Source organism: Mchenga conophoros, linkage group LG11 (assembly GCF_057382185.1).
Source record: "Mchenga conophoros isolate Kocher_MC1m ecotype Shallow Benthic linkage group LG11, M_conophoros_male_GT1.1, whole genome shotgun sequence".
Lineage (NCBI taxonomy): Eukaryota > Metazoa > Chordata > Actinopteri > Cichliformes > Cichlidae > Mchenga > Mchenga conophoros.
Genome location: NC_140536.1, coordinates 10092638 through 10120314, shown reverse-complemented (window position 1 = coordinate 10120314; position 27677 = coordinate 10092638). Strand labels below are relative to the sequence as shown.

General features: G+C 42.1%; 4 protein-coding genes across 7 annotated transcripts in view; 1 reads left to right on the top strand and 3 right to left on the bottom strand.

Moving 5' to 3' along the window:
* Positions 1 to 294: 294 nt before the first annotated feature.
* prdm13 (PR domain containing 13) lies at positions 295 to 8060 on the bottom strand. Its single transcript, XM_085290849.1, has 4 exons — positions 7769 to 8060; positions 6214 to 6345; positions 5976 to 6096; positions 295 to 4056 (listed from the first exon to the last, which is right to left on the bottom strand). The coding sequence occupies exons 1-4, from the start codon at positions 7934 to 7936 to the stop codon at positions 2567 to 2569; spliced, it is 1911 nt and encodes a 636-aa protein (XP_085146975.1). The 5' UTR covers positions 7937 to 8060; the 3' UTR covers positions 295 to 2566.
* A 5760-nt stretch (positions 8061 to 13820) lies between these two features.
* LOC146563623 (desmin) lies at positions 13821 to 17825 on the bottom strand. Of its 3 annotated transcripts, none has more exons than XM_085290284.1 (11): positions 17518 to 17825; positions 17213 to 17381; positions 16919 to 17068; positions 16401 to 16520; positions 16204 to 16299; positions 15976 to 16110; positions 15779 to 15889; positions 15586 to 15696; positions 15316 to 15440; positions 14348 to 15217; positions 13821 to 14175 (listed from the first exon to the last, which is right to left on the bottom strand). In XM_085290284.1, the coding sequence occupies exons 1-10, from the start codon at positions 17742 to 17744 to the stop codon at positions 14350 to 14352; spliced, it is 2112 nt and encodes a 703-aa protein (XP_085146410.1). In that variant the 5' UTR covers positions 17745 to 17825; the 3' UTR covers positions 13821 to 14175; positions 14348 to 14349. The 3 variants fall into 3 exon arrangements, with proteins under 3 accessions (XP_085146410.1, XP_085146408.1, XP_085146409.1); XM_085290282.1 differs by having other exon boundaries at positions 14354 to 15217; XM_085290283.1 differs by having other exon boundaries at positions 14354 to 15217; positions 17213 to 17372.
* A 3078-nt stretch (positions 17826 to 20903) lies between these two features.
* On the bottom strand, positions 20904 to 24702 carry tstd3 (thiosulfate sulfurtransferase like domain containing 3). Its single transcript, XM_085290846.1, has 4 exons — positions 24103 to 24702; positions 23851 to 24012; positions 21829 to 21988; positions 20904 to 21433 (listed from the first exon to the last, which is right to left on the bottom strand). Exons 1-4 carry the CDS (start codon positions 24239 to 24241, stop codon positions 21373 to 21375), a joined length of 522 nt encoding a protein of 173 aa, XP_085146972.1. The 5' UTR covers positions 24242 to 24702; the 3' UTR covers positions 20904 to 21372.
* The window catches only part of usp45 (ubiquitin specific peptidase 45), a 36726-nt gene continuing 33693 nt past the window's right edge, over positions 24645 to 27677 (top strand). For both annotated transcript variants that reach the window (XM_085290845.1, XM_085290844.1), the window contains exons 1-3: positions 24645 to 24951; positions 26329 to 26439; positions 26646 to 26815. In XM_085290845.1, coding sequence (XP_085146971.1) covers positions 26337 to 26439; positions 26646 to 26815 — 273 coding nt within the window. In that variant the 5' untranslated portion in view covers positions 24645 to 24951; positions 26329 to 26336. The remainder of the gene's footprint in view (positions 24952 to 26328; positions 26440 to 26645; positions 26816 to 27677) is intronic.

Genomic DNA, 27677 nt, shown 5'->3' with positions numbered 1-27677 from the left:
GTCTTACTGTTGAAACATGTTTTCGTTTAGAGACTCTTTATTAATTAATAATAGTCATTCTTTAATGACATTTGCTTGGAGTTTTCCTGTGTGCTGTGTGCTAAGACAAACAGTGTTGGGTTCACACTTCCACAGGTGTGATTGTGGAAGTGTGTGGTTGTCGCTCTGTGTTATGCCTGTGACGGATTGGCAACTTGTTCAGGGTGTACCCGGGATGTGATCTGGAACGGGTTTCAACCCCACTGCAACCTTCCGGGCCATGCTTTAATTTCAAAATGATGGGATGGACTCCAATCAACGGTGCTCATTTAAAATTAGCAGGAGGAAGTTGGTAAATTAACACGTAGCTCATGACGCATTTTTAAATACCGTGATTTATAAAAGAAAGCCACAACAAATGGATTTTATGTATTACTGAATTTCTGATTGTGATTGCTCTTATACTGGACACTGTCGCTCCTTAACCGAGGGGGACTGTGTGCAGAACAAAGGGGTGTAGCAATGTCCGCCCTGCTAGCAGGAAAAAAACAAACAACAAAAAAAGCTTGCCTCCGTCCAGAGCATCCACACGGGATGAAACCTTCACCCACTCTATGCAGTCGTGGGCCGGAGCAGACCTTTGGCTTTCGTTTAATTTTCGCGAAAAAAAATCCTCCAATTTATTCAATTTTGGTTTTTTTATGTTTAATTAATTTTACTCGATTTTATTTTCATTTAAATATTGTACGGTTATAAACCATTTCATTAGACGACAGCTACTTTAGAAAATGTCTTTATTGTGGCGCATATACAGAAACAAAATGCCTTCTTTAATGCAGCAAAGAGAATAAAATGCTGCTGACGCATGAATGCAACCGCTTTAACGATCTGCTAATACAATATGTAAAAGTGTGACAAATACAGGGGTCCGCTTTTTTGCTATTTTAATTGTAAATATTTCTAACATACCTTAGCTTACAAAGACGCGGGCCTACTGTCTTCCACCACGCAGGAGACGTCTTTAAACAAGTCCTTTTGGGAAGCCGGGTTTACCCAGTTGAAGTTGAGTGGCATTTTCTCTTCCGCTAGCTACTTGTTTGTTAATTTTTTTATTTATGTATATTTTAAAAAGAAATCCTGCTTTATTGTCACATATATTCTGCTTGTTTTAAGGGCAATATAGGGGCGACTCACTGCGCAGAGGAATTGACGCCCACTTTGAACGCCTCCAAAATCTGAGTAAATACAATAAAATAGATTAATAAATAAAAATGTATTTATTACCGTGTATTAGCTGAAGTTTTATGTCTGAAGTAGCAGATGATTATAAGACACACACACACAGCTTGTTTAAGAAAAAAAATTAAATTAAATTTATTTAAAAAGCAACCGACTCAATGACAGGAGTAAAACATTGTCCGTCGTGGACAAGATCACTTTGAAACGAACGTATACATCACTTCTCCACTGAAATTTGAAATATCATACTTTACAACTTCTTTACATAGGCTATAACTGCACTCAATACATACTCTTTGTCTAGACGTGATTCCTTAAATAAACTGGACGCTATCGGGTGCCTCAGCGAGAGGCGCGCGCCTCGGCAAGAAAGTGCAAGTTTAAGAACAGTGCGCGAGGCGCCGGTGTGTGTGTGAGTGAGTGAGTGAGTGAGTGAGTGAGTGAGTGAGTGAGTGGGAAGGAGGAGGAGGGTGCGGGTGAGGCTATAGATACAATATTCAAATCAATAATCAGCAGCCGTGTCCTGGAGATGAAATGCCCATTGCTGTTTTTTTGTTTACTTGTTTGTTAAAGTGCAACTGACAGTCCGAGGGAGGGGAAATACAACAATGATCATGTGTCTACATCCCGTGTTAGTGAATGTAACGCTAACCCCTCCTCTGGTGGGCCTTTAGTTAAGAACCAGTTCCAAACATGAAATTAATTGGCGAGGAGGGGGATGTGGGGGATTTTACAAGAGATAGTTTTACACTGCAAACCAAATCAAGGAGATGTGTTTTAGCGTCATATTCAGTCTTGTGAGCTTTTGTTTTTCTTGTGTGACTGAGGTTTGCTTGTTTTGCGCTGCTGCCTTCACGGTTTTGCTGAAATGTGAATATTTTTATTTATTTATTTTTTGAATCGCTGGCAGATGTGTTTTCGTCGGCATCAAAAGGAATGTGGAAAAGAGCGAGGATTGAAATAAAATTCGAGAGCTTCCTCGTTTGTTTTTCACTTTTGTTGTGGTTTGGTTTGCATGGCAAAAAACGCAACGATCATCTTTTTCTTTTTTCTTTATTTGTTTTTTGTTTTTCTTAAAGGGTTTTTAGGGGTCCGAAGTAGCCGGGAAACGTGAGAAAACTGAATACTAAGCCTAGCTCCCCACTTATTACTGAGATTAACAGCTAGGCTGTGGATTGTGACGTTTATTTCGAGGCCAGAAACATGTTTTCTTCATGTTTGTAGTTCGCGAGCCTTCCAGGCATCTAAAATATAAAAATGCAAGACTTCATACAAGACTAAATGACACGTGTTGCTGTGTACAATATTTAAAGACAATGCCAGTCTTTATGTGGCCGTGAAAACCATCTCAGTCGTTGTTTTTGCTCGACTCCTGGTCGCTCTGGTCATCGGTGAAGCACACGTCCACGTCGCTGTCATTGTCGCTCTTTTGCTCGGCTTCCTCGAACAGACCGCCCGGTTTGTCCTCCAGTTTCTTGACGGTCTGTCCGGGGTGTCTGGACTTGACGTGCCTCTCCAGGTCCCGCCTCCGCACCAGCACCTTTCCGCAGAAGTCACACCTGTAGGGCGTGTTTCCCTCAGCGTGGAGTCGGATGTGTTTGTTCAGGTTGCTGGGATCTCCGAAGGGCCTGAAGCACACCTTGCACTTGAGCGGCTTGTAGCCTGTGTGAGTCCTCATGTGGATTTTCAGGCCGTATTTCCTGGAGTACAGCTTGCCGCAGTAAAGACACAGATGTCCCTTTTTAGGCTTGCCAGAAGTGGTGTTGCTCGTGCTTCCAGCGGGGATGGAATCCAGCCGTGTCCGGTTCTTCTCTGCTGTGATCTCTGACAGCTGTTGTGTGTGCATGGCGATCTCCCGGTCAATGTTCGTGATCGACCCCAGGTCGTGGCTCAGCGAGGGTGCACCAAAGTATGACATGGATTCTGGGTACTTGAGGAGGTTGCTGAAGTGGAATTTCAGCGGATAGTAGGGGGAGCTGTATAAAAGCTCCCCGTTGTAGACAGTGAAGGGCATCAGGGGGATGTTACAGTCTCCACCGTAAGTCTTGACACCGTCGAAGTGAGGGAGGGAGAGTCTTTCAAAATGGAGACCAGGGGGCATTTGTGGGTAACGGGACGGGGACAGGCCGGAGTGGAAACGACTTTCTACGTGCTTGAAAGCTGAGGTCTCCTCCATGTGAGGCAGCAGCGGGAAACCTCGGATTGCGTTTGTGCACGGCACCATCGGAGATGTGGAGTCCATAATTGCAGGTGGGCACTTGGGAGGGTGGTTCCCTCCTGCGTTTAGACCCTCGCCCACGTTGCGGATTGGTTTCATGTTCCCAATGAGTTTGCTGAATCCCATAGAGCTCAGCTTTCCGTTGGCCTCCTCTCTGGAGCTCTCCGCTCCCGGGACTTTTGAGACACCAGTTGGCTTAAAGGCTGAGCGCACACCAGGATGGAAGCCCATGCTGCTTAGCATTGAAGTGGTGGCGCCCAGGCTGAGGAGATGCCCCTGGTTTCTGCCTGAAGTGACGCTCATGTCGAGGGCCCTGTCCTGCTCCTCGGAGCTGCTTTTCTTTGACAGTCCCGTTTTGTTCAAAAACGGGGACGAGGACACCGCCCGCCGACCCGAGTCTGTGATGGAGGAGTTACTGTGAGCGCTCCTCGGTGAGGCGGAGTTGTTGGGAATGTCTCCAGATTTTGGTGACCTGCTGAAGGTCTCTGTGCCCCTGGCCTGTTCGCTGCTCACAAACCCTCGCCCGTTGCTCAGTGCGCAGTGGAAGTGAACGTGAGCCTTGAGTGTGTTCGGGTATTTGAATATCCTCCAACAGTACCAGCAGATATAACGCTCCTCACCTACAGAGACAACACATACGACAACAACAGAGACATTAATGTGGAGCGTTAGACCCCGTGCGTAAAATGGCAATAACAGCCACTGTAACTTGTAAAAAAAAAAACAACAACAACAACAACTGTACATGTAACCACACACACACACACACAAAGTCAAACAAACATAAGCTTGGGCTGAAAGGATTGAAAAATCAGAAAATACACGTTTCCCATTCCCAACTACATTATCGCAAAAAAAAAAAACAACCTATAACATTAAAACCTATTTAAATATCCCATTTACTCTGACAGATTTTTATCAGTCACTGCTACACATCACCTGAAATTTCAATTCAAGCCTAATGGATATGATCCGGTTTCTAAGATCTGGTGCCAAATGGTAATAGACACATGGAGCCATCATAATGACCCCCAGTCCAGCACTCTGAGGTTAGGCCTAATATAGATGTAATGATTTTGTAATCCTCATACGGGCCATTGTTTATGATCACCATCAAAAGGGCAAACGCCCAGCCCAATCTGGCGCTCAGAAAACGACGCATTGAATGCGGGACTTTTCCTCTCTGTGCTCTTTCCCGTGGAAGTGACAGCAGCTGTTGCTTGAAATCGCAAGTCCCCGGAAACAATGGCGGCGGCCCATCTGTTGACGCCTCATAATGGAGGAGAGCGTATGTCCAGGAGCGCACACGGTGTGTTGGGCCGGAGAATCAGGGCAATATACACCCCACATAAAAGTTAGCATTCATTAGCCCACAATACCTTAACGCACCCACCTAATTTACCGTGAAGCACTTGTTTTTGAATTTATTTGCTTTTGAATACATGAATATTAATGGCGCGATGACATTTGTTAACCTCCAGTCTCGCGACTGAATCACCAGCCTCTTCTTTCTCCATGGTCGCCGAGGCGCGTCAGTTTCTGCTTTTAATTGCTTTTTTATTCTGTGTTTCAAGAACCGCAACTACTTTGTGGCAGAGTAAGAGTTTTAAAAAACATCTTGAATCAAGTTTGATATCATTTAAAGCTTCGCCGCTGTGCTTTTGGGAAGTATTCAAGAGGCCCTTCCAGCTCGAAATTAAATGTGCAAGATAAAATAATCGCCTGTTGATGGAATTTCTAATGAAGTATCGGTGGATAATCTTTTTTAAACCGATTAAATTCTTCTGAGCTTCTTTTTTTTTTTTAACCAAGATTAAGTGTTTAATCCCCGACGCGCAAACGCCTACTTTGCACCAATTTGGCCCGCACAAATTGATTATAAATTCGAAGACGGGCTGATGAAAAATCTTAACCCATCGAGAAATTATCTTTCACAAAACTGAAATCCTCTTGTGTTCTGTATTTTAATCTTAGCAAATCGAATCATTTCATCCTAGCATTTTATTCCAAAAAATGATTTGCGTTGATGACCTGTTATCCACTGTATCGTCTTCATCCTCCCACAAGAACTAGTTTTTAATAATTAAACACCACCCAAAATACAGCTAAAAGTTCAGTTTTCTCTCCCTTCACGAATCTTTTTATTCCAGTAGGCTATATTATTCTTCACTTGATTTCTTAACCACGATATTTTATTTAACGCGCGACATGAAGAATTGCAAATGAATAAATAATCCGCCTGCAGGGAAGCAAAAAACATCCAATTGATTTCCATCTCTGAGCGATAAAGCAGTCACATTATGGGGTATTGGCAGTCATTTAACTGCACGGTGATAAAAACCCTCAACATGTCGATGTGTCAGATCTGTAAATCGGAGGCCATGGCCACAGAAGGTAGTGTTCACGTGAAAACGACACACGCGTCCTTAGAAGGGAAAAAAAAGTCACAGATTTTTTATGATATTGTTATTATTGTTGTTGGATTAAAAATCGTTCAACTGTCCACGTTAGCAGCACCACTCTCTGCAGACTCGTTTACCTTTCTCGTCGTGCGTGGGAGTGGCCGTGGTGGGGATGTCGTACCACTGGGCCAGAGCGTTGGAGTACCACACACTAAGCTCCTCTCCTGCGGGGATTTCTCTCAGCACGCGGTAGAAAATCTCAAGAAAAAACAAAAGCAGTGTTAACTTAAGAGTCCATATAGAGGGGCAAGGAATTTGCTCATGAGAAACTTTACGAGGCCGTTAACTGTGATGTCACGGGCTTAAAATATTCACCTGTCCGCCAGGCAGGTCCGACAAAGCCTCCAGGTTCTGCTCTTGGCTGTTCCTGGCGGCGCGGATTAATCCGATCCAGTCCGGGACGGGACATCCTGACTCATCTACGAACTCCCCCCTTACCAAGCGGATCTGAGCCAGGGGGAAAAAGAGAAACACGATGAAGACAAACGTGAGCAGTGAGGGCCATTTTTGACCATCAGAAAAAGGAACATTTTTAAAAGAAAGGTCGCTGCCTTCTTTAAAAAAAAATGCAGTTTTGCTATTTTAGTCTTTTTTCACATTACAAAAAACGAAATTGCCACAAACGACTGTCTTCCAAGTCGAGCTACCTGAAGGGTTCAGCGGCCACTAATAATATTCCTTAAAACGCGCTTAATGCGTCTTTTTCCGCTCTGCTGATAATTCATTAAAGAGGATGACACACGGGCCTAATTGAGTTGATATGGGAAACGAATTTGAGGAGTGTCAGAGCGTTTCTAAACTGTTCAAGGACATTAAAGATCGAAGCGTGACATTTGACACAGAGATTGCACCTGATGATCGCCGGCAGCCCGGGGCCACGCATTTAGACACATCAATCACCCCCGATGACAGCTTCAACAATAACACGGCGCAGTTCAGTTAAAGATGCTCACAGAGCCGCAAAGTCTTCACTACTGCGCGTGTAAAAAAAAAGGGGGGCAGATATATTGGTTTGCCCCCCCCCCCCCCATACTTCCAGTCCGAAGTACTTAAAAAGTGCAAAAATGCTGGTCTTTGAATGGGCATCATTTAACCCCCAAGCTTCACTTAATTTAAATAATTAATTGCTGATAACGTGGGTCTAATTCATGTTTCACTGTTTCAATCTAGTTGTTTATTTATGGGTTTTTTTTATTAATTTTATTTTCCTTTATTTTTGCTGATTTGTTTTAGGATGTTGTCTCAGTGGCATCTTTCTGTGGCCGGATTAGATTAAAATTAAACGGCTCATCGGAATAACAGGCCCGCCAGGCAGAGAAATGTGAGGCGGCTGAGGGGTTGAAATCCCACACAGCAGACCCGGGTCGCCCATTAGGCCGGTTAAGTAGAAGCACAGACTGACAAGTCAGCCGCTAATGGAACTCAATTATTTCCAACTTGACAGGCCAAACCAATTAAAAGCCTAACTCAAGGCCCGATGGAGTTTGACAGAGCAAGTTTAAAAAAATATACATCTAATTTCTAGTGTTGCTGGAGCTACTTATGTTTAAAAACATAAGATAATATACATAATTCTAATCACGTGTAAAATATACTATATAAATATAGTAAAATGCTTTAATGTATATTATATCAGCGAAAGAATAAAGCAGTTCCGATACAAACTTGGAATAACGAAAATGATTTTGAATAAAGGCAAGCTTACAAAAATAAATCAATCTTTATATCTTCCAAATTAATTTAAAAATAAAACCGTTATTAATAAAAAAAATATATAACAAAAAAAAACTCGAAAATGCAAAGTAAAAACAAGAACTTTCCAGAAAGAGACAATTATTCCACGTTTCTTCTTTTAATGCTCTAAACTTACCTTTTTCTTGGGCCCTACTTCCTTGCGGTCCGACACGTACTTCCCGAGTTTGAAGATGCCCGGTACCGGTCCAATCCGGAGCCCGGCCGGGATGCTGCAGTCCGCAAACACACTGACGGTGGTGGACGCCCGGGTGGCTTGCATGGCGTGGGGTGAGATCAGAACCATGAAGACTGATGGAGACGGAAGTATGGAGAGCGCGCAGGGAAGGGGGATGAAGCGAGAGGAGATGATGAGGACAGGCCGATGTCCGCCCTCAAAGTGACGCGGTGGCGTTATGCTCTCCGGCTTTTCTAGTGATGGAGCAGAGTAAGTTTACCCCCCACCCTACCCCCAGCCACGCACCCACCCACTCACTCCTGTATCTGGGGATGCAAGTGTGTGAGGGTGTTTCAGATTGGGGGGATTGTAGCAAAGAGGTGATGCTGTGCTGTAAGGTAGGAGGGAGAGAAGGAGGAGGACGTGGTGATGGGGGGTGGGAGCGGTCCTGAGTTTGTAGCAGCAGCGGTGACTGTGTGGAAGTGAGTGTGAGAGAGTTGGGCTCACCCAGCAGCTGTGTGGAGAGAGAAAACGGGCCGGCCTGGTCACATGGAGACTTTCCCTCACCCCGCTGTATAATGAATTGCTCCAAAACGGTCAAGAGACACAAAGGGCCAGGCGACCTTCCCATCCCCGAAATCCAATTTGTCAAGGCCAGAGAAAAGAGGGTGCAGAATCAAAGGTCCAGAGCGGCCATTAATCCTCAGCATGTGGCTTTGTCCTCCAGACAGTTCCGATATTTTAACTGACAAATCCACTGTATAATTTCTCCATAAATCCTCACCCTTTTCCATTCTTCCCTTTCAAGGCAGGTTTTTGGAAATCAGTGGCTACTTTAAATCTACTTGGCTGGCATTCTTTAGGCTTTGCATACTTCAAAGGGCTTTATTCTGCCTCCGCCTTTGTGTCCTTAGATTAACAAAAGGCGCAGGAAAGTTTAGAGGACTTGTTAACTTCTATTGACTCTCGGCGTGTGCCGGGTTGAGATCAGGCAGGTACTGAAAAGAGAGAACCACCAGCAGGAGGAGAGAGAAAGAAACAACCATCATCATCATCTTCACGACGCTCACACTTTGTTTGTTTGTGGCTCTCTTGGCTCAAGATACAACAGATTTTTTTTTTCTTTTTGGTTGCTCAGGGACACGAAGATAATAGAATTATTGCAGAATATATTTATTTATACCTTCATAAAAATACCATATATATATATATGGTATTTTATTAATGTATATATATGTAAACATGGAAAATCGTTTGTACAAAAGGCTGTTTCTTTTAACAAAGAAATATATTCTCAAAAAATATATTGTCATTGTTATTAATATTTTTATTATTATGACAAAAAGAAAAAAATATGCTCAGTCTGTCTCTCTTATTAAAAAGGCTAGAAATAGAAACGCTGGATTCAAGGTGATTCTACTGGCTGCTTCCTGTGGCTGGACTGACATAGTAATTGAACCTGTTGGTTGATTGAATGATTAATTGATTGATTAAAATAAATAAATAAATAAATAAATAAAGTCAAATAACCATGGTAACATCGCTGCCCTATGAAAGCCATGTATCTCCAAAACTTTGCATGAGCTCACACAGGCAGGTCTGGCTATACAGTGTACTTCTTTTTTTTTCTTTTTCTTTTTTTGCGATGTTAAGTCATTTGAGAATGGATGTTAATATATTTTAATTATTCTTTCCATATTCTTTCCAAAACTGTTATTTCTAACAACATTTTTCTTGGATCTGTAGCTCTTATGTGATGCCCACCAAAACCCACTTGTTTGGCGAACACAGTGTCTGTGTACTGGCAGACTTAGAATCACATTCACAATGAGGCTCCGCGCAGCAGGTTGTTTAAAGATACGGATGCTTTTTGATGCTGTCTATGAGTCTGAACTGAAAAAACAACAACTGGGTGATCAGTTCAGACCATGAACAAGTTGACCTCTGACCTGTCCACTGTGCACGTCTCCCTGTGTCTCTCTCTTACACACACACGCAATTAATGTAAAACATGTGGTACTAAAACTATCTTGGAAGGGGATTAGAGTGAGGAAAGACTGTGGGTATGCGACATTAGAACCAAAAAGATGGTGATAAATAAAGAGACCCCCCCCCCCCCCCCCAAAAAAAAAAAAACCCCAAATAAATAAATAAATAATTTAAAAAATAAAATGAAATAAAAGCACTTCATTAGTGCATTTCCGCTAGTTATCTCTCCACAAAATGAAAATAAACTATTTCACACAAAATGAAAATAAACTATTTCAGGTACTATTTTCCCCCTTCGCCCCCACCTCCCTGCGCTCCTCCACAGTCCTGAACTACACGCGAACAATCTCGTCAATGTTTTTGCGCCCGGCTGTGCGGGGGAGTTATTTATTAACGCCTCGCCATTTGCGACTGGTTCCCATCCACCCCTGCTTTGCTTTAAAGGCCCGCACTTCTCCACAGTGAAATTAATTATTCTCTGAGGAGGAGGTGGGGTGAATGAAAGGAGGAAAGAAAACGAAGAAAAAAGAGGGGAAGACGTTGCCTTTCTGTTAGCGGAAAAAGTCGCCGGGGTGAATCCCCGCTCCGCTGTGCGCTCTGAAGCCCTGAAGAGTGGTCAAAAGGCTCGGTGTCAGAGTGACGGCAGTGTTGGAGGCAAATGGGATGGAAAATTAAATGAAATTAAATGGCTGGAGCGGCCTTATTGTGCCTCCTCCTATTCTTTTTTTTCTATTTTTTTTTAAGAAAAACATTAATTACATAGTTGGATCTTTATTCAGAAACTATTGCGGATTCTGCGAGTGATCTTTCTTTTTAATGAACTCTTCTTCTCTTTAATAAACTTAAATAACGACCTGAGAAGAATTGGTGCTCGGAAGAGGTGGGAGTCGGGTTTTTTCTTCTTTTTTATGGCCCTCTCTGCCTGCCTCTTGCCAGCCTTTTTTGGATTAAAACTGTCTAAACGGTGGGGCTCTCTCTGATTTAACTGGTTGGCCATTAATGACCCATGAATATAGAGGAACAACCTGTCTGCAAAGCAACGCGGTAAATACGGAGAGCAATGCCCCACCAGGGATCTCCATTCATGCGCCCTGACTATACTTCAGGGGTGCCAAGGGTTCACCACCACCTCTCCTGGACTGGTTTCAATGGTCTAACCATTGAAGACCCCTCTGAGTGCAGAAGAAAACACATTTTTTATGTCGACCCATAAACTTTCTTTGGGTCTATTCAGGGGAGGGAGGGGGGAGAGAGCCCAATCATTGTCCCACTTAGCAATGTGGCCTATTTCTCACAGATTCCCACGTTTTAGAAATGACTTTGTTTTCCTCTAAATCCATTTATTTCTCCGCGTGTAAGCCAGCACATCTTGTGTAGCCCACCTCTCGCATTCAGTCGGTCACACTTAAATTTTGATTCAAGAAAAAAAAGGAGAAGACGAAAGAAAGACAACTGAAATCCTCGCGCGTATGGCTCTCTGGCCCCTCCGAATCCCACCCAGCAAAACAATCATTATTATTCCTTTCAGATTCGTGCCTGCTCTCAGAGCAGACCGTCCATCTTCTCCGTGCTTTTCTTTGCTTTTGCAGAAACACCCTCCCCTGCTCATCTATGAGGTGTTTCACACTCTGAGAAACCTGGAGAAAGATGCAAGCTGCACCGTGGGCAGACCAGCTGCCTTGATGCGGGTGGGACATTTGAGACGCGTTTGAATAGTAATTGTGCTTGTATGGGACTCCCACCAGATGACATGATTGGGATTTTAACCCAGACTAATATTCAAAATCGCATTAGAGAGGAGCCGAATAAATGGCATCCGATTCAGCGCTGTTCATGCGTGATTGCATTCAAAAAAAAATCCCTACTCAAAAGTGGGCTGCAGCGTTTTGGTATTCAAAGTCTCAACAAAGTTTTTTTTTTTTTTTTTTGGAAGGCCACTTTTCCCTGACTTCAACTCACTTTGTCTCGCGTGAGAAGACGCGGATAAAGGCGCGTGAAGTTCCGTGAATTGATATGTTTCGGTGTACCTTATAAATTCATACCTTTTCTCACTCGACCGCCTCAGAAAGAAAGTGTCACTCAGGCCGATTTTCTCTGCTGTCCGGCGCATTTAGCAGCAGATCTATTTGAGGAGTTCATTCCTAGGCAAATGTATGCAGGCAGGGTCGCCCGTGAATAGAGCAGCGTGTCAGCCGACCCTAATTGGGATTTAGCTACCCAAAGCATATGCGCCGAAGTGACAGAGAATCACCGGCTTCAAAGAAAGTCGCAACTTTTGCCCTTCTCGGTGAATCTGAGGAGCTCTTTCCCTCGCCCCGAGCAAAAGCGCATTTTTTCTCCCAGGATGAAGGTTAGTGACCCACTTCGGCGGGTTTGTCTCTGCAAGCTGGCAATGTGAGACAAACAAATATAAAGGCAAAGAGCACGCTTAAAGACATGATACCTTGACTCGCCTGCATGGCTGAATATGGTTAGACATTTTTAGCGAACTTCACGGTTATTATCTCAACAAGGAGGTCAATATTTTCTAACATTTTTCTGCGACAAGTTAAACGTTAAAAGAATTTAAAAAACAACAACCCAACATTTAATTCAGTCTCGTATTTTTTTACATCCTAAAAGGAAATTGCAACTAATAATAAACATAAGCGATAAAAATATCAATGATCAGGTACACTGTCTTTGAGGGTTTTTTAAAAAATATATATTTTAAAGGAGCGCATTTTGCCTCTTTGTTTTATATGCTGTGGAATTCAGAATACTTATTTATTTATTTATTTATATATTTATTTATCATATTTAAATAAAAATGTACACACTTTTTCCCCCAATGAGTTTTCTCAGTGTGAAGACGGAAGCACCATGGAGAGCTCCACACATTTAAAAAAAACACGTGAGGCTATCGATAATAAATGCTTTCCTGTTTCATTCTCACATGAGCGTCATATTTTCGACGGACAGCTTCGGGTTCAAACTAATTTCTCCTCCGTGTTTGAGTGGACTGAGCTCGTGAAAATGACGTGAGTTTAAAATGAAGTCAGTGCATATTATTCAGATAAATAATTTGTGCAGCAAGAAATACGGGGTTACACACTAAAATACTTGACTAAGTCTAATTTACTAATTTTCTTCTCTGTTCTTTTCCCCCCTTTTCTTTGTTTTGCTTTGACTGTTTTTGCTATTTTAAAATGTATTTATTGATCTTTTAATTAACTCACTCATATTTATCCCACGTGTATCACTGTTTCTGGTTTTCCTTTTTAAGTTATTTACTCAGAAAAAATAATAATAATTGTCTATTGACATATATCCACTCTAAAGCTGCCAATGAAACATCAAAAAATCTTCAATCAAACAACTAAAAGTTCCATTGAAGCCTTATTACGTTGAACTGAGGAAGCCTTTCTGGGTTTCCATCCACCGAGAATTATTTGTTTTATTTATTTACTTGCTATCTTTCCTGAGATGTGCCAAATTATAATAATAATGGTACAGTAATGTTACTGCTGCCATGACAGCACAGGACCACCGGTTCTACTCCAGTCTTTGTTGCGCTTTCTGTCTCTGATTGGTGTGTTGCATGTCTTCACTCTCTGCCCCTGAGCAGGACACTGAGCGTGTTTGGCATCTGCTGGCCACATCCAATCTCTCCCGATCAGCCGCAGTGGGAAAAGGTGTGGAAATGGATGGAATGAGGACAGGAAACGGCTGTGTGCAGTCACTCCGCTGCAGGACCGCATTTGAGTGACGGATTCCTCAGCCCTGCAGAAAGTGTCAGGGCAACCATCTCGACCCTCAGGTGACTCTGTCCCTTTCCCCCTCTCTTTCTCTGTTTTGCTGTTCCCTCATGACTTCCTTTTCCCTTTTTCACTCTGCATCATTTCAAGCCAAAGCCAGGATTCTAAGGAGCATTTCTTTGTGCTAAGCAAAACATGAGGTTTAACCAGCATTGAATTATTGCTGAATGACGTTCTCTATCCTCATATAAACTCTTCAAAAGGACACAAAATAAAAGAGCAACAAGGTAATTCAATGCTGATAGCTTTATTTGTGGCATGTAGAAAAAAAAAGGGGGGGGGGGTCACAAAAGTTTAGAGAATATGTTGAGTTGTCTAGTGAGGCATAGTTAAAGCCCCTGATTTGAAGCAAAAGGGTCAGTCATGGTCTTCTTGTCTGGGGCAAAAGGGCAAAGGTCAGTGTCCAAACATGGGGCTTGGTCAGTGCAAAGCTCAGAGGGGCGTGGAGGTTTAAGGGTGAGAGGAGGTCACTTGGGAATTCGTGTTGCTCACTCGTTGTCCGACTCATCGGCCGCTCCGGTGATGGTGTAGGTCTGTTCTTGGTGGTCCATTTCCAGCACATCATCCTCATTTTTGACTGTTCTGTAGAGAGACAGAGAGACAAAGTGACTGAAACAAGCATGTTAAACCACACCCGACTCTGTCACAGACCAGGTTAAGTCATTGTTTCTTAATGAAGGGTAGTGTTTGGTTGTACTTTCTGGGTGTGAGTGCTTGTCCTGTTTGAAAGAACTGCAAAAACACCTGATGGTACCTTTACCTAATGAGCACCGTCCTCCTCTCCGTCAGCTCCACAGCCTGCTCTGCATAGGCCTCGATGTTCTTATCATGTCCATCTGAGCCATATGTAGTCCCGGTGCCACTAATGCCACCCTTTCCTCCACCTGTCTTCCCCATGCCACCAGCAGCTGACAGAGCAGCATCGTCACTACCCACACCCCCACTTCCTCCACTGCCTCCAACTCCACCACCCATTCCACGGGCTACACTACCCTCTTCACTTATTCCTCCAGCAAGTCCAACACTCTTTCCTACAACTACACCACCATTTCCTCCACCAAACCCAGTGCCAGTTCCACCCATCCCACCTGAACCTCCAGTTTTACCACCTCCACCCATTCCAGTCCCACCTATGCTGCTGTCACTCTTGCCTCCAGTACCGAATCCCAGGTTTCCCACACCTCCAGCACCAGAACCACTTGTTCCTCCAGTGCCCATTGCTCTGCTGCCATTGCCTTTGCCCACAACCCCACCATTAGCTTCAGTACCTACACCTACACCCCCAGCTCCTAATCCATGACTACCAGTAAAGTCTGCCCCAGCTGATGTACCAGCAGGACCTTTTTTACCACTGGCTCCCTCAGCACCCATTCTTCCACCTAAACCTGCAATTCCTGGACCTGTTCCCATGCCTCCTGCATCTATGCCCCCACCCATTCCTACTCTGCCCCCAATGTCTCCCCCACCACCACGTCCTATCAGTCCACCACCCATTCCACCTGCACCTCCCATGCCTCCTCCACTGATGCTCATCCCGGCACCAATGGCGCTCATGCTACAGCTAGTGAGAGATAAGGTTTGCATCATGCCAGAAAGCCGCAGGTCCTCGCCCTCGATCAATTTTCTGCAGAGGAAAAAAAAGACAAAAAATTACCAAATTTATTAATATTCACTCAAAGACACAACCCAAAAATCATTTTCAGGTGGCTATTTTTCACTTACCTGTAAGTTGTGATCTCAATCTCCAGAGCCATCTTGATATTCAGAAGCTCCTGGTACTCACGCAGGTGCAGCGCAATTTTCTCCTTGGTGGATTTCAGCTCGAGCTGCAGGGCCTCAATCCGAGCCTATCAGGAAATCGGGGTTATAAAATGAATGTGTTGTTGTAGTGGCTTTGTGTTTGCATGTATGAATGTGAGAGCATGTGTGTATTTATGACTGACTCTGGTGGGATCAGGTGTGCACCCTGGGACAACATGAGCCAACATTTACCTGCAGGTCTTCCAGTTCTTTTCTGTACTTCTCTTGTGTCTCACGGATCTGAGCTTCAAGAGCCTCGTTTCTGGTCTGCATGGCATCCAAATCTCGTTCTTTACTTTGGATCTAGGGACAGTTTCAGCCCAATTATAGACACTCAATATTAATAAACGGTTCTTACATATTAATTTTCACTTGTAATACTCACATCTTTTTTGGCACTGGCTATTTTTTCTCTAACGCTTCGAACTTTATCAACATGCCTCGACGTCTTCTGGGTTAGATCTTCAAATTTGCTTTTATACCACGAATCCATTTCCTAACAGTGGAGAATGATAACGTTACAGAAGACTCAACTGTGTACTTTTCATCATCTGGAAGCGGTTTTGTGTGATATTTTTGTACCTGGAGATTTTTGGCTGCGATATCGTCATACTGGGTTTGAATTTGTTTCAAAGCAGCAGCCAAGTCGGGCAGAGTGAACGCACTCTGGGCTGAGACGTGAGCGGCGTAGATCTGTTTCATGAGTTCATCAATTTCCTAAACCAAAAAAAAAAAGAGAGGCCTTTAGGAATCATTAAAAATAAAAGGCAAACTTGGAATAGCTAATTCCTACGTAAAGATGTCACCCACCTGCTGATGGATTCGTTTAAGGAATTCAATTTCAACCTCTAACTGCTCCAGCTTCTTCTCCAAGGCAATGCGGGAGGAGGTGGCTTTGTCCACATCCTGAAAAATAAACAGAAGTGTTATCATGTATGTCTGCCCCTGAGAAATAATGTGTAGGCGACATTCACACCCAGGACAGTGGCTAATTTAATGTCACTCACTGGACGGAAGGCCTCAATGTCTAACTCGGCTTTCTTCCTCAGCTCCACCGCCTCCTCATATTTGACTTTGATTGCCTTTAGTTGAGCAGCTGCAGACTCTTTGGACGCCAAGGAAATGTCCTGAAAACCAAGAACGCATAAGTAAGACGCCTGTCTGCTAGATTTGAAGGTGAACACAAGGGTGTGCGCAAAATCTAGCTGAGCCTTTTGCATTTTATATTTCAGCTTCATTCTTGTGTGTGTGCCTGCCAGCACATTATCAAATCATCTCATCTGTGCATAAAACACATCTGACAACAGCTGTAGTCTGACACCCAAATACGGTCAGGATCCCCCTCAAATTGCCTGCCAGAAACGAGCTTGTTACCAGGTAAAGAACTTTGAAAACACCAAGTTGACGTCTTGTATCGTTGTTTGGGTGGATCTTCTACAGATCGGTGAGGTGTAAACTTAATGCCCTCTTGAGTGTCTAAGCAAAGGAAGAGCAGAGGCAGGATCCGGGAGATTTCTCGTCTCACCCTCTGAACTCTCATTTGTTCAGCAATCTTCTTCAGCTCTTTCAGCTGTTCCTCATAGAGCAGGCGCAGACCCACAGGCTTCTCAAACCGGTTCTGATAGGCCTCAATCTCAGTTTCCAGTAGCTTGTTCTGCTGCTCGAGCGATCGCACCTGTAAGGACACGAAAACTCAGTCTAAACCACACTCCACAAGATGAGAATTACTCCTGTGCAACATGTTTGAGTTCAGTGTGATATCTGCTTTTCGCTGCGCCTATCAAAATAAGTAAAATCGAGTTGAAAAAGGTTGTTTCACCTTGTCGATGTATACAGCCAGTCTGTCGTTGAGAACGATCATCTCCTGTCTTTCGCTTGTCCGGGTGCTGAGGAATTCCTGGTTTTCAGCTGAAGCCACATCCAGGTCTATGGCAGGCTCTCCGCTCGGCCCAACGCACACCATGGCACCTGCACTCACACTGAAATGACTGATACAAGTTAACCTACAGCCACAGGCACCAAAATATGTTCCTTTAAGTGATTAAAATTATTCCTAAAGACAGCCTGTAGAAGAAGAATTTATTTTCGCGGCCTCGCCTGTAAAACAAAAATCCAATGGCTTACCCTGCTCCTACCATGCGAGACCTGCGTGCTGCAGACATGGTCCTTCGTCCCACTGAGTCCACACGCATGCTGCTGGCCCCGGCTCTAGAGGAGAAGCAGCCGGTGGAGGCACGACGGGCCTCTCTCCTGGTGGGGGATGGGCTCGACACCCTGATCTGGTAGGACGAGCTGCTGCTGTCCTCAAAGTGACGGCGGTAGGACGAGATCCTCTCTGGGCTGAAGCTCATGGCAGCGGTTTCTATGTGGCTTTGGTTCTGTGAAGGGAAACAGTCAGTGGTTTGCTGCACTTTACTGCTCCTGAACCTTCCTTTGTTGCACTCTCTGGTTGTCAGCACAGTCTGAGGTTTTATACTCCCCATTGACAGTCATGCTCCTGCTCTGTTCAAAACAGCCCAGGTCATGAGCCGACGCATGCGGAATCTTGAACCTCCGTACTAAAGCAGGCTTGACCTGCCTCTCAGATATGTATCAGCAGCTTGTGAGAAGCAGAAATGGGCTGGGATCATGGCTGTGGGCACAAGTCTCTCAGACTCCTTATTTTATCCAAATCATAATGGGTTTTTGCCTGGGTTACAACACATCCACCACCTTAATGTCCGGCATCAGAGGACAAGCAGGGAGACAGGCAGGCAGGCAATGAGGCAGGGTCCAGTAAGTCATTGCAGCCAGTAGGTGCATCTCTGATGTGATGTGCTCTGATGGGACGAGGGACTTTAATTGAATGCTGAGCAGAAGCTAGAGGGTGACCTGATGAGGCTGTGGCTGCAGAGGAACAAAAGAGCGCTGGCAAGATTTTGACGTAAATTAGTACTTATTAGTCTGCTCTGTTTTCAACATATTAAAACTGGAGTATGCAGAAAAAAGAAAATGGAATTAACTGCTTCAGCGGGAAGATGAGGAAGCGGAAGAAAAGGAGGGGGGAGATTACAGTCTGGAGTTTACGGATGACATGACACAGTGATAAAAGGGCATAAATGCCAGTCAGCCCTGTTCATGGTTTACATTGACACCTACAGAATCACATGGGCAGGGGTTGGACGATATTACAATGAGCTCAATTATAAAAAAGAAGGTACCACAGCAACATGGTAAACCACAAAAAAACTCAAAATATGCATAAAGCCGATGTTGGTTTAGTCCGCTTAGAACATTAAAATCCAACTTATGAGATGATTTATTCACAGTTCCATGTGAAAACTTGCCGTGATGGATTAAGTGAGCATCTATTCTCTCCTACTGACCTCACATCTTGCAGCCGCATGGGACTTTTGGGAAGAGCCGGAATATTTCAGTCATGTGAATAGTCATCTCTCTACTAAGCTGCTTGTTTCACGTTCCACCAACCGTTGTTCACTATGATGATGCTTTCTGTTACAGTATTTATAAAACCTCACTTCATTTACTAAGACCACAAACTCTTATACATCATTGTGTGGTATTATAACTTTTTTTGCCTGATACTCATTTAAATATTTAATTATTACTTATTAAAATGGATGATAATATTGAACTAAAAATGCTTTGTTATTATCATTATTATTATTGGTGTTAAATGACAAATACCAGATAATTATATTATATTTAGAGGGTGGTGGCATTTGCTATGAAAGACGCCCTTGTGGCAGCAGAGAACGTTCAGCAAACTGATTGAATAAATGTATTATTTAATAATAAATTTAGTTAATAAATAAAGTTAAGACTACTTTAAGATACTCCTTTACTAGATGGAGTATCTCAAGGTAGTGGTTTTCTGTATGACATTATCAGTCCGTCAAATGTCAAACAGATGGCCTTATATTTGACTCTACAGTACTTTGGTATACAGAGTTCATTGTCAACTGAGTGACTGTAAGGTACCCAGGTCCTGTAGCTGCAAAACAAGCCCAGATCATCACCCATCCACCACCATGCTGGCAGCATGTTTGAGGTGTTTGTGTTGATATATTGTGTTTAGTTTTTACAAAATGTAGCACGGAGCATTATAGCCAAACATCTCCATGTTGGTGTTATCTGTTCAATGGACATTGTTCCAGAAATCTTGTGGTTTCTTCAGATGTAACTTTGTAAACATAATCTTCCATGTTCTTTCTCCTGGCAACCACTGCAAGCAAGACTGGTCTGTGTTTTTCTAACTGTCATGAACTTTAACATGCTAACTGAGCCTGTAGAGTCTGAGATGTTACCCTTGGGTTTTTTGCAGTTTTTGAGCGCAGTCTGACCTTGGGGTGGGGATTTGCTAGGATGTCCACTCCTGGAAAGCTTGTGGTATTGAATGCTCCAGACCAGCAAACTGCCAAAACGTCTCTTTTGATGGAGATGTTCACACATGCTGATGATCATTTGATCAAGTGCAATTACCAGTAACCATATGGATGCACATAGTTTATCACAGAGCTATTAAGTCCTATGAAAACTTAATTTTTTACAACGTTGTGTAAAGATTATTCTGTCTTGAATACCATGCAAAGCTTTGCTGTCAATTAATAGAATTTTTCACAAATTCTTGACAAATTTACCAATGGAACTGCTCATACAATATATATGCATCAATATATGGTATTAAATATGTTTAAGTGTTCATAAAACTATTTTTTCATATATATTTCTTAAATATTTTCTTATTTATTTAAAAACTGTATCAGAGAGGTGAAAACTCTAAAACAATCAAAATTAAATATTTATATAGATGTAAATCTTAAGTAAATATATTATTGCATCACAAAATTTTCTGATTCTCAAAAACTGTTTATTTTTATTTACAAGTCATTACTGTCAACACCAAGCTCAAATATAAAAGAAACAAAAATCCCTGTAAAGTGCTGAGGTGATACAACAATGTCAGGTATGTTTTAAAGCTATCAATTATGTCCCCAAAGAAAACCAATAAACACTTCTAGATAATTTACTAACGCATCTGAAAAGTCACCTAGAGGCCAGTTTCCTGTCACTCACAATGATTAAGCTGAATTTTAGGATAAACTAAAGTAACTTAAAACAATATTGTCCAAATTAAACAAGACAGTGAGATTAAAATTTGCTGATTCTGCAGGGACTTTCAGCTCAAGCTGTAAAAGAAGGAATAGGGAACAAGGTCCATGGCGGTGGTCAGCAAACTGTAGTGGAAACATTCTTCCCTGCTGAAAACAAACCCATTTATTATCACGGATGATGAAGGAACCTGTGGAGAGTTGGTGACAAATTCATACAGGATATTAGACAAGGACTTTCAATACAGTAAATCGTAGTACTTCCCCAGCAGCTGTCACCCCGGCAAGCCTCTCTATGCCTATTTATATCTGGAATTACTTAAACGAATGTCCTCTTAGGTCATCTACTAATCCTGCCCAATATATAAATAATAAAAATAATAATAAACACACACAGACTCAAGTTAAATATTAGTTTATTTAGCTTTGATAACTTTATTAAATAGTACATTTATTAATAAATGCATTAAGTATTGGCAAAGTCTGCACTGCCTGTTGAGCAATTTAATATTTACAATATGTCGACAGGAAATAATAAAATAGTTCACATTATGGAGTGGAAGACTTTATTTGCATAATTAATCTTTAGCACTTCAGAAGATTCTTTGAGCTTATTTCAAAAAGCTGTAAAGGGTTTAGAAGGAGGTTAAGCCTGAGAGAAATTAAAGAGGGGTTTCAAGAAATATTGTATGGCAGATGTGGATTTAAGCAAACTGGTTTCACCTCTTTGAGATTTTAACATTGAAATGAGGAGCCATGAAATTTTTTTAAGCCCTTTACAAGGCTGCGCCATCACTTCACATTCTAAACTCGAATAATTGCAAAAATAGCTTCAAATAAATATATAAATATCTTTCCAGTTCCATGATCACTGATTATGCTGCTCATGCTTCACCCAGTCTTGCCATCCTCCAGAGTAATACTGAACACTGAAACAAGACACAAAAGAAAGAAAAAAGTGAACATTTGCTTTGACGAAATCACACTTTTCATAATTTAAGACTTTTAAACAAAATCATGCATTTGTATGTGACTTTACCATCACCAGACAATCACAGTGTTTTAATACTTGACACATAGACATAGAAAATGTGATGTGGGACATGTGGTATCCTTCCGAGGAGGAACAGCATTGTGTAACTACAAGGCAATAACCTCAACTATAGTAAATGCTGTCTCATGGTGGTAACTATAAAAGTCTAAGTTTAACCACAATACTGATAACTTTTCTCGTGACTGAAAATGGCCAAGTCTAGTAAGAAACATAATGACGAGGTGGAAACCAGTGACGGTGACAGACATAAGCCAAGGACACATATCTCACTCTTTGTATCCCAGTGTGATGGCCGTGTTCAGCGCAGTCTTGCTCCTGATTCCCGCCAAACAAGTAAACACAACGTTATCTGTCTGGTGAGGTAATTCACCACCATACTTTTCTTTGAAGTCTTCTGGACCCAGCTGGAGTGCAGTGTTCACTTGCGCCACTGTAAAGTCAAAAACACAAAGGTTAAGGAAGTATGATGGGTTTGGTGCTCTGGAGAACAGTTGGTTGGAAGCATTGTAGTAATATTTTAGAATAATGCCCTCCTTCGTACCATATAATATGAAGTGGCTCATATTGCTTGCGTTTTACTCCATTTAGAATTGTATGTCAAATTGAGCACATTTCAAACCTAATTAAACTTGCCATTATGAAGCCACGGGGACAAAGCACACCTTCAAATGTTTGTTTTATGAACAATATAAAAACTGTGTATGAGTTTGCTTCATTTTGGACATTTACGATTTGTTATTTACCCCCAACCCACACAAACTGCAGTATACTACACTAGTATACAAGTCTACAGCCCTGGCAGCCCAGCCGGTGTTCCAGATCTGCTGGCGTTTAGATCAACTGGCGTTGGTCGAACAGATGTGTGTCAGTCTTGCGTTTCAGGAGCTGCTACCGACAAACCAGCAAAAAAACGCCAAATGTGTCATCTGTGACATTTGTGAGGTTGTCTCAAACACACTCCGTCAGTCTTGATGCTGTTGAACAACAAAATGCTTAAAAATGTGGCGAGTTTACCTGGTGATATCCTCATGCGCGACGCGATCGCGAAAACAGCAAACAAGTAACACCACGCCGTTGTTGTTCACAGGACACAAAGAGTAAACGATCGGGAGACTCTTGTCGTCGTTATCGTTCCCCTCGCACGGTTTATTTCTCCGAATTCAGCGTTTTTGCTTCACAACTACAGCGTGCTGTTTACTTTGTGCACTAACATGGAGTCGAGTCAACCAGCGCCACCTCTGGCCAAGTGCCACAGCCTACAGCCAGATCAACCTGTGACACACATCTGCACCACGTTTGAATTCGTGTCATGCACATTTGTACCTTTCAATTGTGTCTGTTTGTGCGTCATGCAAACAAACCTTTGAAATGAATGAAATATATATTTATTATCAGCCTACATTTGTACAAAATGCCAAATGACATACACATAAGAATCACCATCCTGATATCAATACTTTTGCCCATACGAAAAATGTCGTGAACACACTAATATTTCACCAGTGTTGTAACATCACATGTCGTTAGCGTAGTCTGTCTGTGTCTGCCCTCTGCAAACAAACATGTTAGAGTTGGTTGTGATATACAGTCTGCATAAGTGTGGTCAATCTAATAAACATTTGTAAGGAGATGGCAGTTACTGTGAATGTACAGCAGGTGATTAGTAATAAACAGCCAGACAATGACTCTGACAATCTCATTCAATCTTGCAGATTGCACCTTCTGTGGAAAGTGGTACCACACGGTGTGTGTGGACTTCCCTTGTGCAAAAGGCGACTACAAATGTTGTGGGTGCTAAATAAACAGAAAATAAACAGAAAATGCGCGTCGCGCATGAGGATATCACCAGGTGAACTCGCCACATTTTTAAACATTTTGTTGTTCAACAGCATCAAGACTGACGGAGTGTGTTTGAGACAACCTCACAAGTGTCACAGGTGACACATTTGGCGTTTTTTTGCTGGTTTGTCGGTAGCAGCTCCTGAAACGCAAGACTGACACACATCTGTTCGACCAACGCCAGTTGATCTAAACGCCAGTAGATCTGGAACACCGGCTGGGCTGCCAGGGCTGTAGACTTGTATACTAGTGTAGTATACTGCAGTTTGTGTGGGTTGGGGGTAAATAACAAATCGTAAATGTCCAAAATGAAGCAAACTCATACACAGTTTTTATATTGTTCATAAAACAAACATTTGAAGGTGTGCTTTGTCCCCGTGGCTTCATAATGGCAAGTTTAATTAGGTTTGAAATGTGGACAACAATGTTGCAGGTAGAGAGAGCAGTACTCACGGGGGACGTTAATGGAGCCGGGGATGAAGCCGTATTCTCGGAGCTCCCAGGGCTCTCGCACATCTATAACTACCGCTTTCCGCCCAACCAGGAGCTCCTTCAGCTGCTCATAACTCACGACTGTGCTCGCTGGCGTTGAACTGAATGTGCGGAACAGCAACTCTGCGTTTAAAAACAAGACAGACAATATACTTAATGCAGTATATGAGCTCCTTCAAAACATGACAGTGAGTCACTCATGTTAAACCTCACTTTTGTAACCGGGGCGAGTGCTGACACTGCTGGACACAGAGCCTTGTCCTCTCGGGACGCAAGCTTCAAACTGGACGGTATTATTCCATAAAAGCCGCGGGACAACACCGGCAAGTCTCCAACAACTTCTCAAGGCCATGTGTGATTATCAAAGCCAGATACTGCACTCTAAATTATCACTGCTCTTCAACACAAACCCTCACTTAAGCGTATCTGCGTGGGACAACTAAAAAAAGTCACAATGCCGACAATTATCTGCGCTTGCGCAGACGTACGGCTATCCTAATGGGCCAAAATTCTTTCCCCACAAATGCCTTAGTGATAGTTTCAAACAAGTAATAACTAACTATTTATCAACACAAATTAGCATCATATCCCCTAATTAGATCAAACAAGTGCATCAAGTAAAAACAAAAAACATTATTTATGTTGCATTCGCCGCCATGGGAAACTGGGAAACGCATAAAGATGGGAAACAAGCTTTTATTTACCTCTAGTAAAAAAGAGATTTTCCCACTCAACTTGAATGCAGCATTGGGCCAACCTGAGCTGCCGTAGTGCGTCACACATAACCAGTGCTGCCTGTAAATGCTAACGAAAGCTTGACACATGTTTTAAAAGTCAAGGGTGGAAACAAAAAGATATTGAGATAACTGTTGACGGTATTGCGCGTTTTTTCTTTGAATAGCCATAATGTCTGCGTGTAATTTTGGATAAAACACACCAGTTCAGTTTTTATCCTACCAAGCTAATGTAGCTGGCCTTTTTTTGCAACCCAGGAAGAGCTGACATCTCAGTGTTGGCTTCATATTAGCTGACAAAGTCAACATAGGAGCCTTACTTTAAGAGGTGAGTTAATACATATTCCATTTTCGCTAAATCTAGTATGAAAAAGATAAACTAATTTTTAAAATTTCCGTAATAAATGGGTTAGGCGCCTCTTATTCTCACCCAAACCGGGCTGCCGGGGTTGTTAAGGCCTCTTAATCATGGTGTTGTCCATTAATAGAGTTATCTGTCGTAAAAACTCTGATTTTCTCCTACTGCCTTTATTTAGCAGTGGCATATCATGTAGCCGTAGGTATTGTGACCGTTCGCTTCCAGATTTCTTGCAGTTTAGAAAACGTTTAGGTCAGTAGCATGTTAGGCGAAGGGTGTAAAAATTATTTCAAAAGGAGTCCACCAGGAAAATCAGCTTAAACCTACAAGCAGTGGAAAGTTTTTGATTGGTTAAATCAGTCACCTGATTTAATCGCCCCGAACACACCAGCTTGAGAGTAGCGTCAAACACACCAACTTATAACAGCCAAACCACATATTGCATTTACCGTTTAATTATTTATATAATCTTCAGCAGAGGCTATTCTGGTATGGCAAAAAAAAAAAAAAGAATTTTTGTTGTTGTTGTTTTTAGTGCTGTTGTCTTGAAAGTGGATTTCGTTGAGTCGGAGCCCAGCAAGGAGGAGTTGGCTTGGGCTTTTGAATGAAGGAGAGAAAAAACAACTGCTTTAATGAAAAGTAGTTTACTGAATATATATAAAATATGAGAAAGCAAGAGTGTAATTGTGCAAACATAATTAGTTATTCTATCCTAATATTTTTTTTTCACTATTGTTGGAAGCAAAGTAGTGCTTGACGATTCAATGTTTATTTGTTTATTTATAAGGAACCCCATTAGCTTCCACAACAGTGGTTGCTAGTCTTCCTGGGGCCCAAGCCATCAAATATCTCCAAATAAAATGTTACAACAATTAGATCTACAGTAAAGTTTTACAATACTGAAATGTAAACATGTGAATATTAAAAATTATATAAAAGCAGAAAACCAAAACAAAACACTCAAACAAAATACACAATTTCCATTACAAGTGATATTACCCTCTACAATTTTTACAAATACATTAAAAACTGCCTAAATAGGCTTTTAGGTGATATGTATGCATAGCTATTTGAATGTAAACACATGCTGTCATAAAGTTTTGATTTGGCACATTTCTGTAGGACTGTGCTGTAGTACAATGACAACACAATAAATGTGTGTGAGTGTGTGCATTTAACAATTCCTGATATAAACTGTAGGGGTTTTTTTTTTGCTATTTTGAAAGTACCTCATTCTGTTGTGAAGAAAATAATAATAGCAGTTGTGTAGTACCTGGATAAACAAAATTATGTGTGGGTGTCCTAAATGTGTAAAACTAAACCAGTGTTGTCCCTTCTTGCTTTCAGAGCACCAGATGCGGCTGAAGGACCCCTTCTCCTTGAAAGCCGCCGACATGACTAAGCGGACTAATAAACCAAGAAAACCTCGAGATGAGGAATCATCAGATGAAGTCAGCGGTAAGTCACCGTAACAGTACATGCCACCGGACTGTTACGGTTAAGACTATGAATTTTGACTTGGTAGAGTCCTATAGACTATTCTTGAGTATTTTTTGTCAATGTTGAAAAGTCTGTGAGGTTTCATTCATTATTCTTATGGGATCAGTGCAATTCACCTTCAATTAAAAGGATCCTTGCTTACAAGACACCTTGTCTGTTAACAGGACTGACTTGCCAGCATGTGAGTAGAGCAGTGGACCTGAACTCAGTAAAGAAATCAGTCCTCTCGAGTGTGTGGTCGGTATGCTCAGAGTGCCTAAAGGAAAGGACAATGATTGATGGCGAGCCAGCAGCCTCTCAGGACATTCTGGTGTGTCTAAAGTGTGGTTTTCAGGTAAGTTTTTTTTTTTTTTGTTTGTTTTTTTTAAATGATAAATAAAGCAAAATGTGATGCAGCAGAGTTTAAACTAAATTGAAATAAACAACAGAGTAAGAACGTCATTATCATATTCAAGAGTCTTTAATTCTTATTTGTGTATGAACTTGACTGCTTCTTTACTTTCATGTGTACACTCACTGGACACTTTATTAAATGTGCCTTAATAGTGCCGGGTTGGACTGCATTTTGCCTCTAGAACTGCCATAATTCTCCACAGTATAGGTTCAACAAGGTGCTGGAAACATTACTTGGAAACTTTAGTCGTTGTTGATTTGATAGTATCATACAGTTGCTGCTTGCATGTCCAAAATGCTAATTTTACATTCTGCCCTGCTCTGTTGCATCGAGATCTGGTAACTGTGGAGGCCATTTGAATACAATGAACTCATTGTCATGCTCAACAAACCAATTTTTTAAAAATTATTTATTTACTTTTATGTTGTTGTTCAATTTTGGTGAGCCCGTGTAAATTGTGGCTTCATTTTTCTGCAGACACAGTCTTCTGCTGCTGTAACGCAGCTGCTTCTAGGTTTGATGTGTTCTATGTTCAGAGATGCTCTTCTGCATTCCTCTGTTGTAACAAGTGGTTATTTGAGTTACTGTTGCCTTGGCTTTGTGGGGGAAATCATAGATCAGCAGTTTCTAAAATATTCAGCCCTTCTACCACCAACAGCCAAGCTATGCCCAAAGTCACTTATATCATCATTCTGATGCTCAGTTATTGCCCCTCCCCTTGAGGTTGAAGGTATTTTTGAGACTTAAAATGTGGTTTTAGTTTCAGGGTTACAATTAGGTCATGGTTAGGTTTGGGCTTGGG

Bases quoted from the DNA above. Each gene is read 5' to 3' on its own strand.
- tstd3 (XM_085290846.1), bottom strand. From the start codon at position 24,241: ATGGCCTTGAGAAGTTGTTGGAGACTTGCCGGTGTTGTCCCGCGGCTT. The intron at 21,989-23,850 runs GTGAGTACTGCT...TTGACTTTACAG, and splicing joins CGGCTCCATTAACGTCCCCC to TGGCGCAAGTGAACACTGCA. The intron at 21,434-21,828 runs GTGAGATATGTG...GTCTTGTTTCAG, and splicing joins ATCACACTGGGATACAAAGA to TGTTCAGTATTACTCTGGAG.
- LOC146563623 (XM_085290282.1), bottom strand. From the start codon at position 17,744: ATGAGCTTCAGCCCAGAGAGGATCTCGTCCTACCGCCGTCACTTTGAG. The intron at 17,069-17,212 runs GTGAAACAACCT...GTGTCCTTACAG, and splicing joins TGGCTGTATACATCGACAAG to GTGCGATCGCTCGAGCAGCA. The intron at 15,441-15,585 runs GTAAATGTTGGC...ATTTCCTGATAG, and splicing joins AAGAACTGGAAGACCTGCAG to GCTCGGATTGAGGCCCTGCA.
- prdm13 (XM_085290849.1), bottom strand. From the start codon at position 7,936: ATGGTTCTGATCTCACCCCACGCCATGCAAGCCACCCGGGCGTCCACC. The intron at 6,346-7,768 runs GTAAGTTTAGAG...CCCCTGGCTCAG, and splicing joins AAGTAGGGCCCAAGAAAAAG to ATCCGCTTGGTAAGGGGGGA. The intron at 6,097-6,213 runs GTGAATATTTTA...TTTTTTCTTGAG, and splicing joins CGGACCTGCCTGGCGGACAG to ATTTTCTACCGCGTGCTGAG.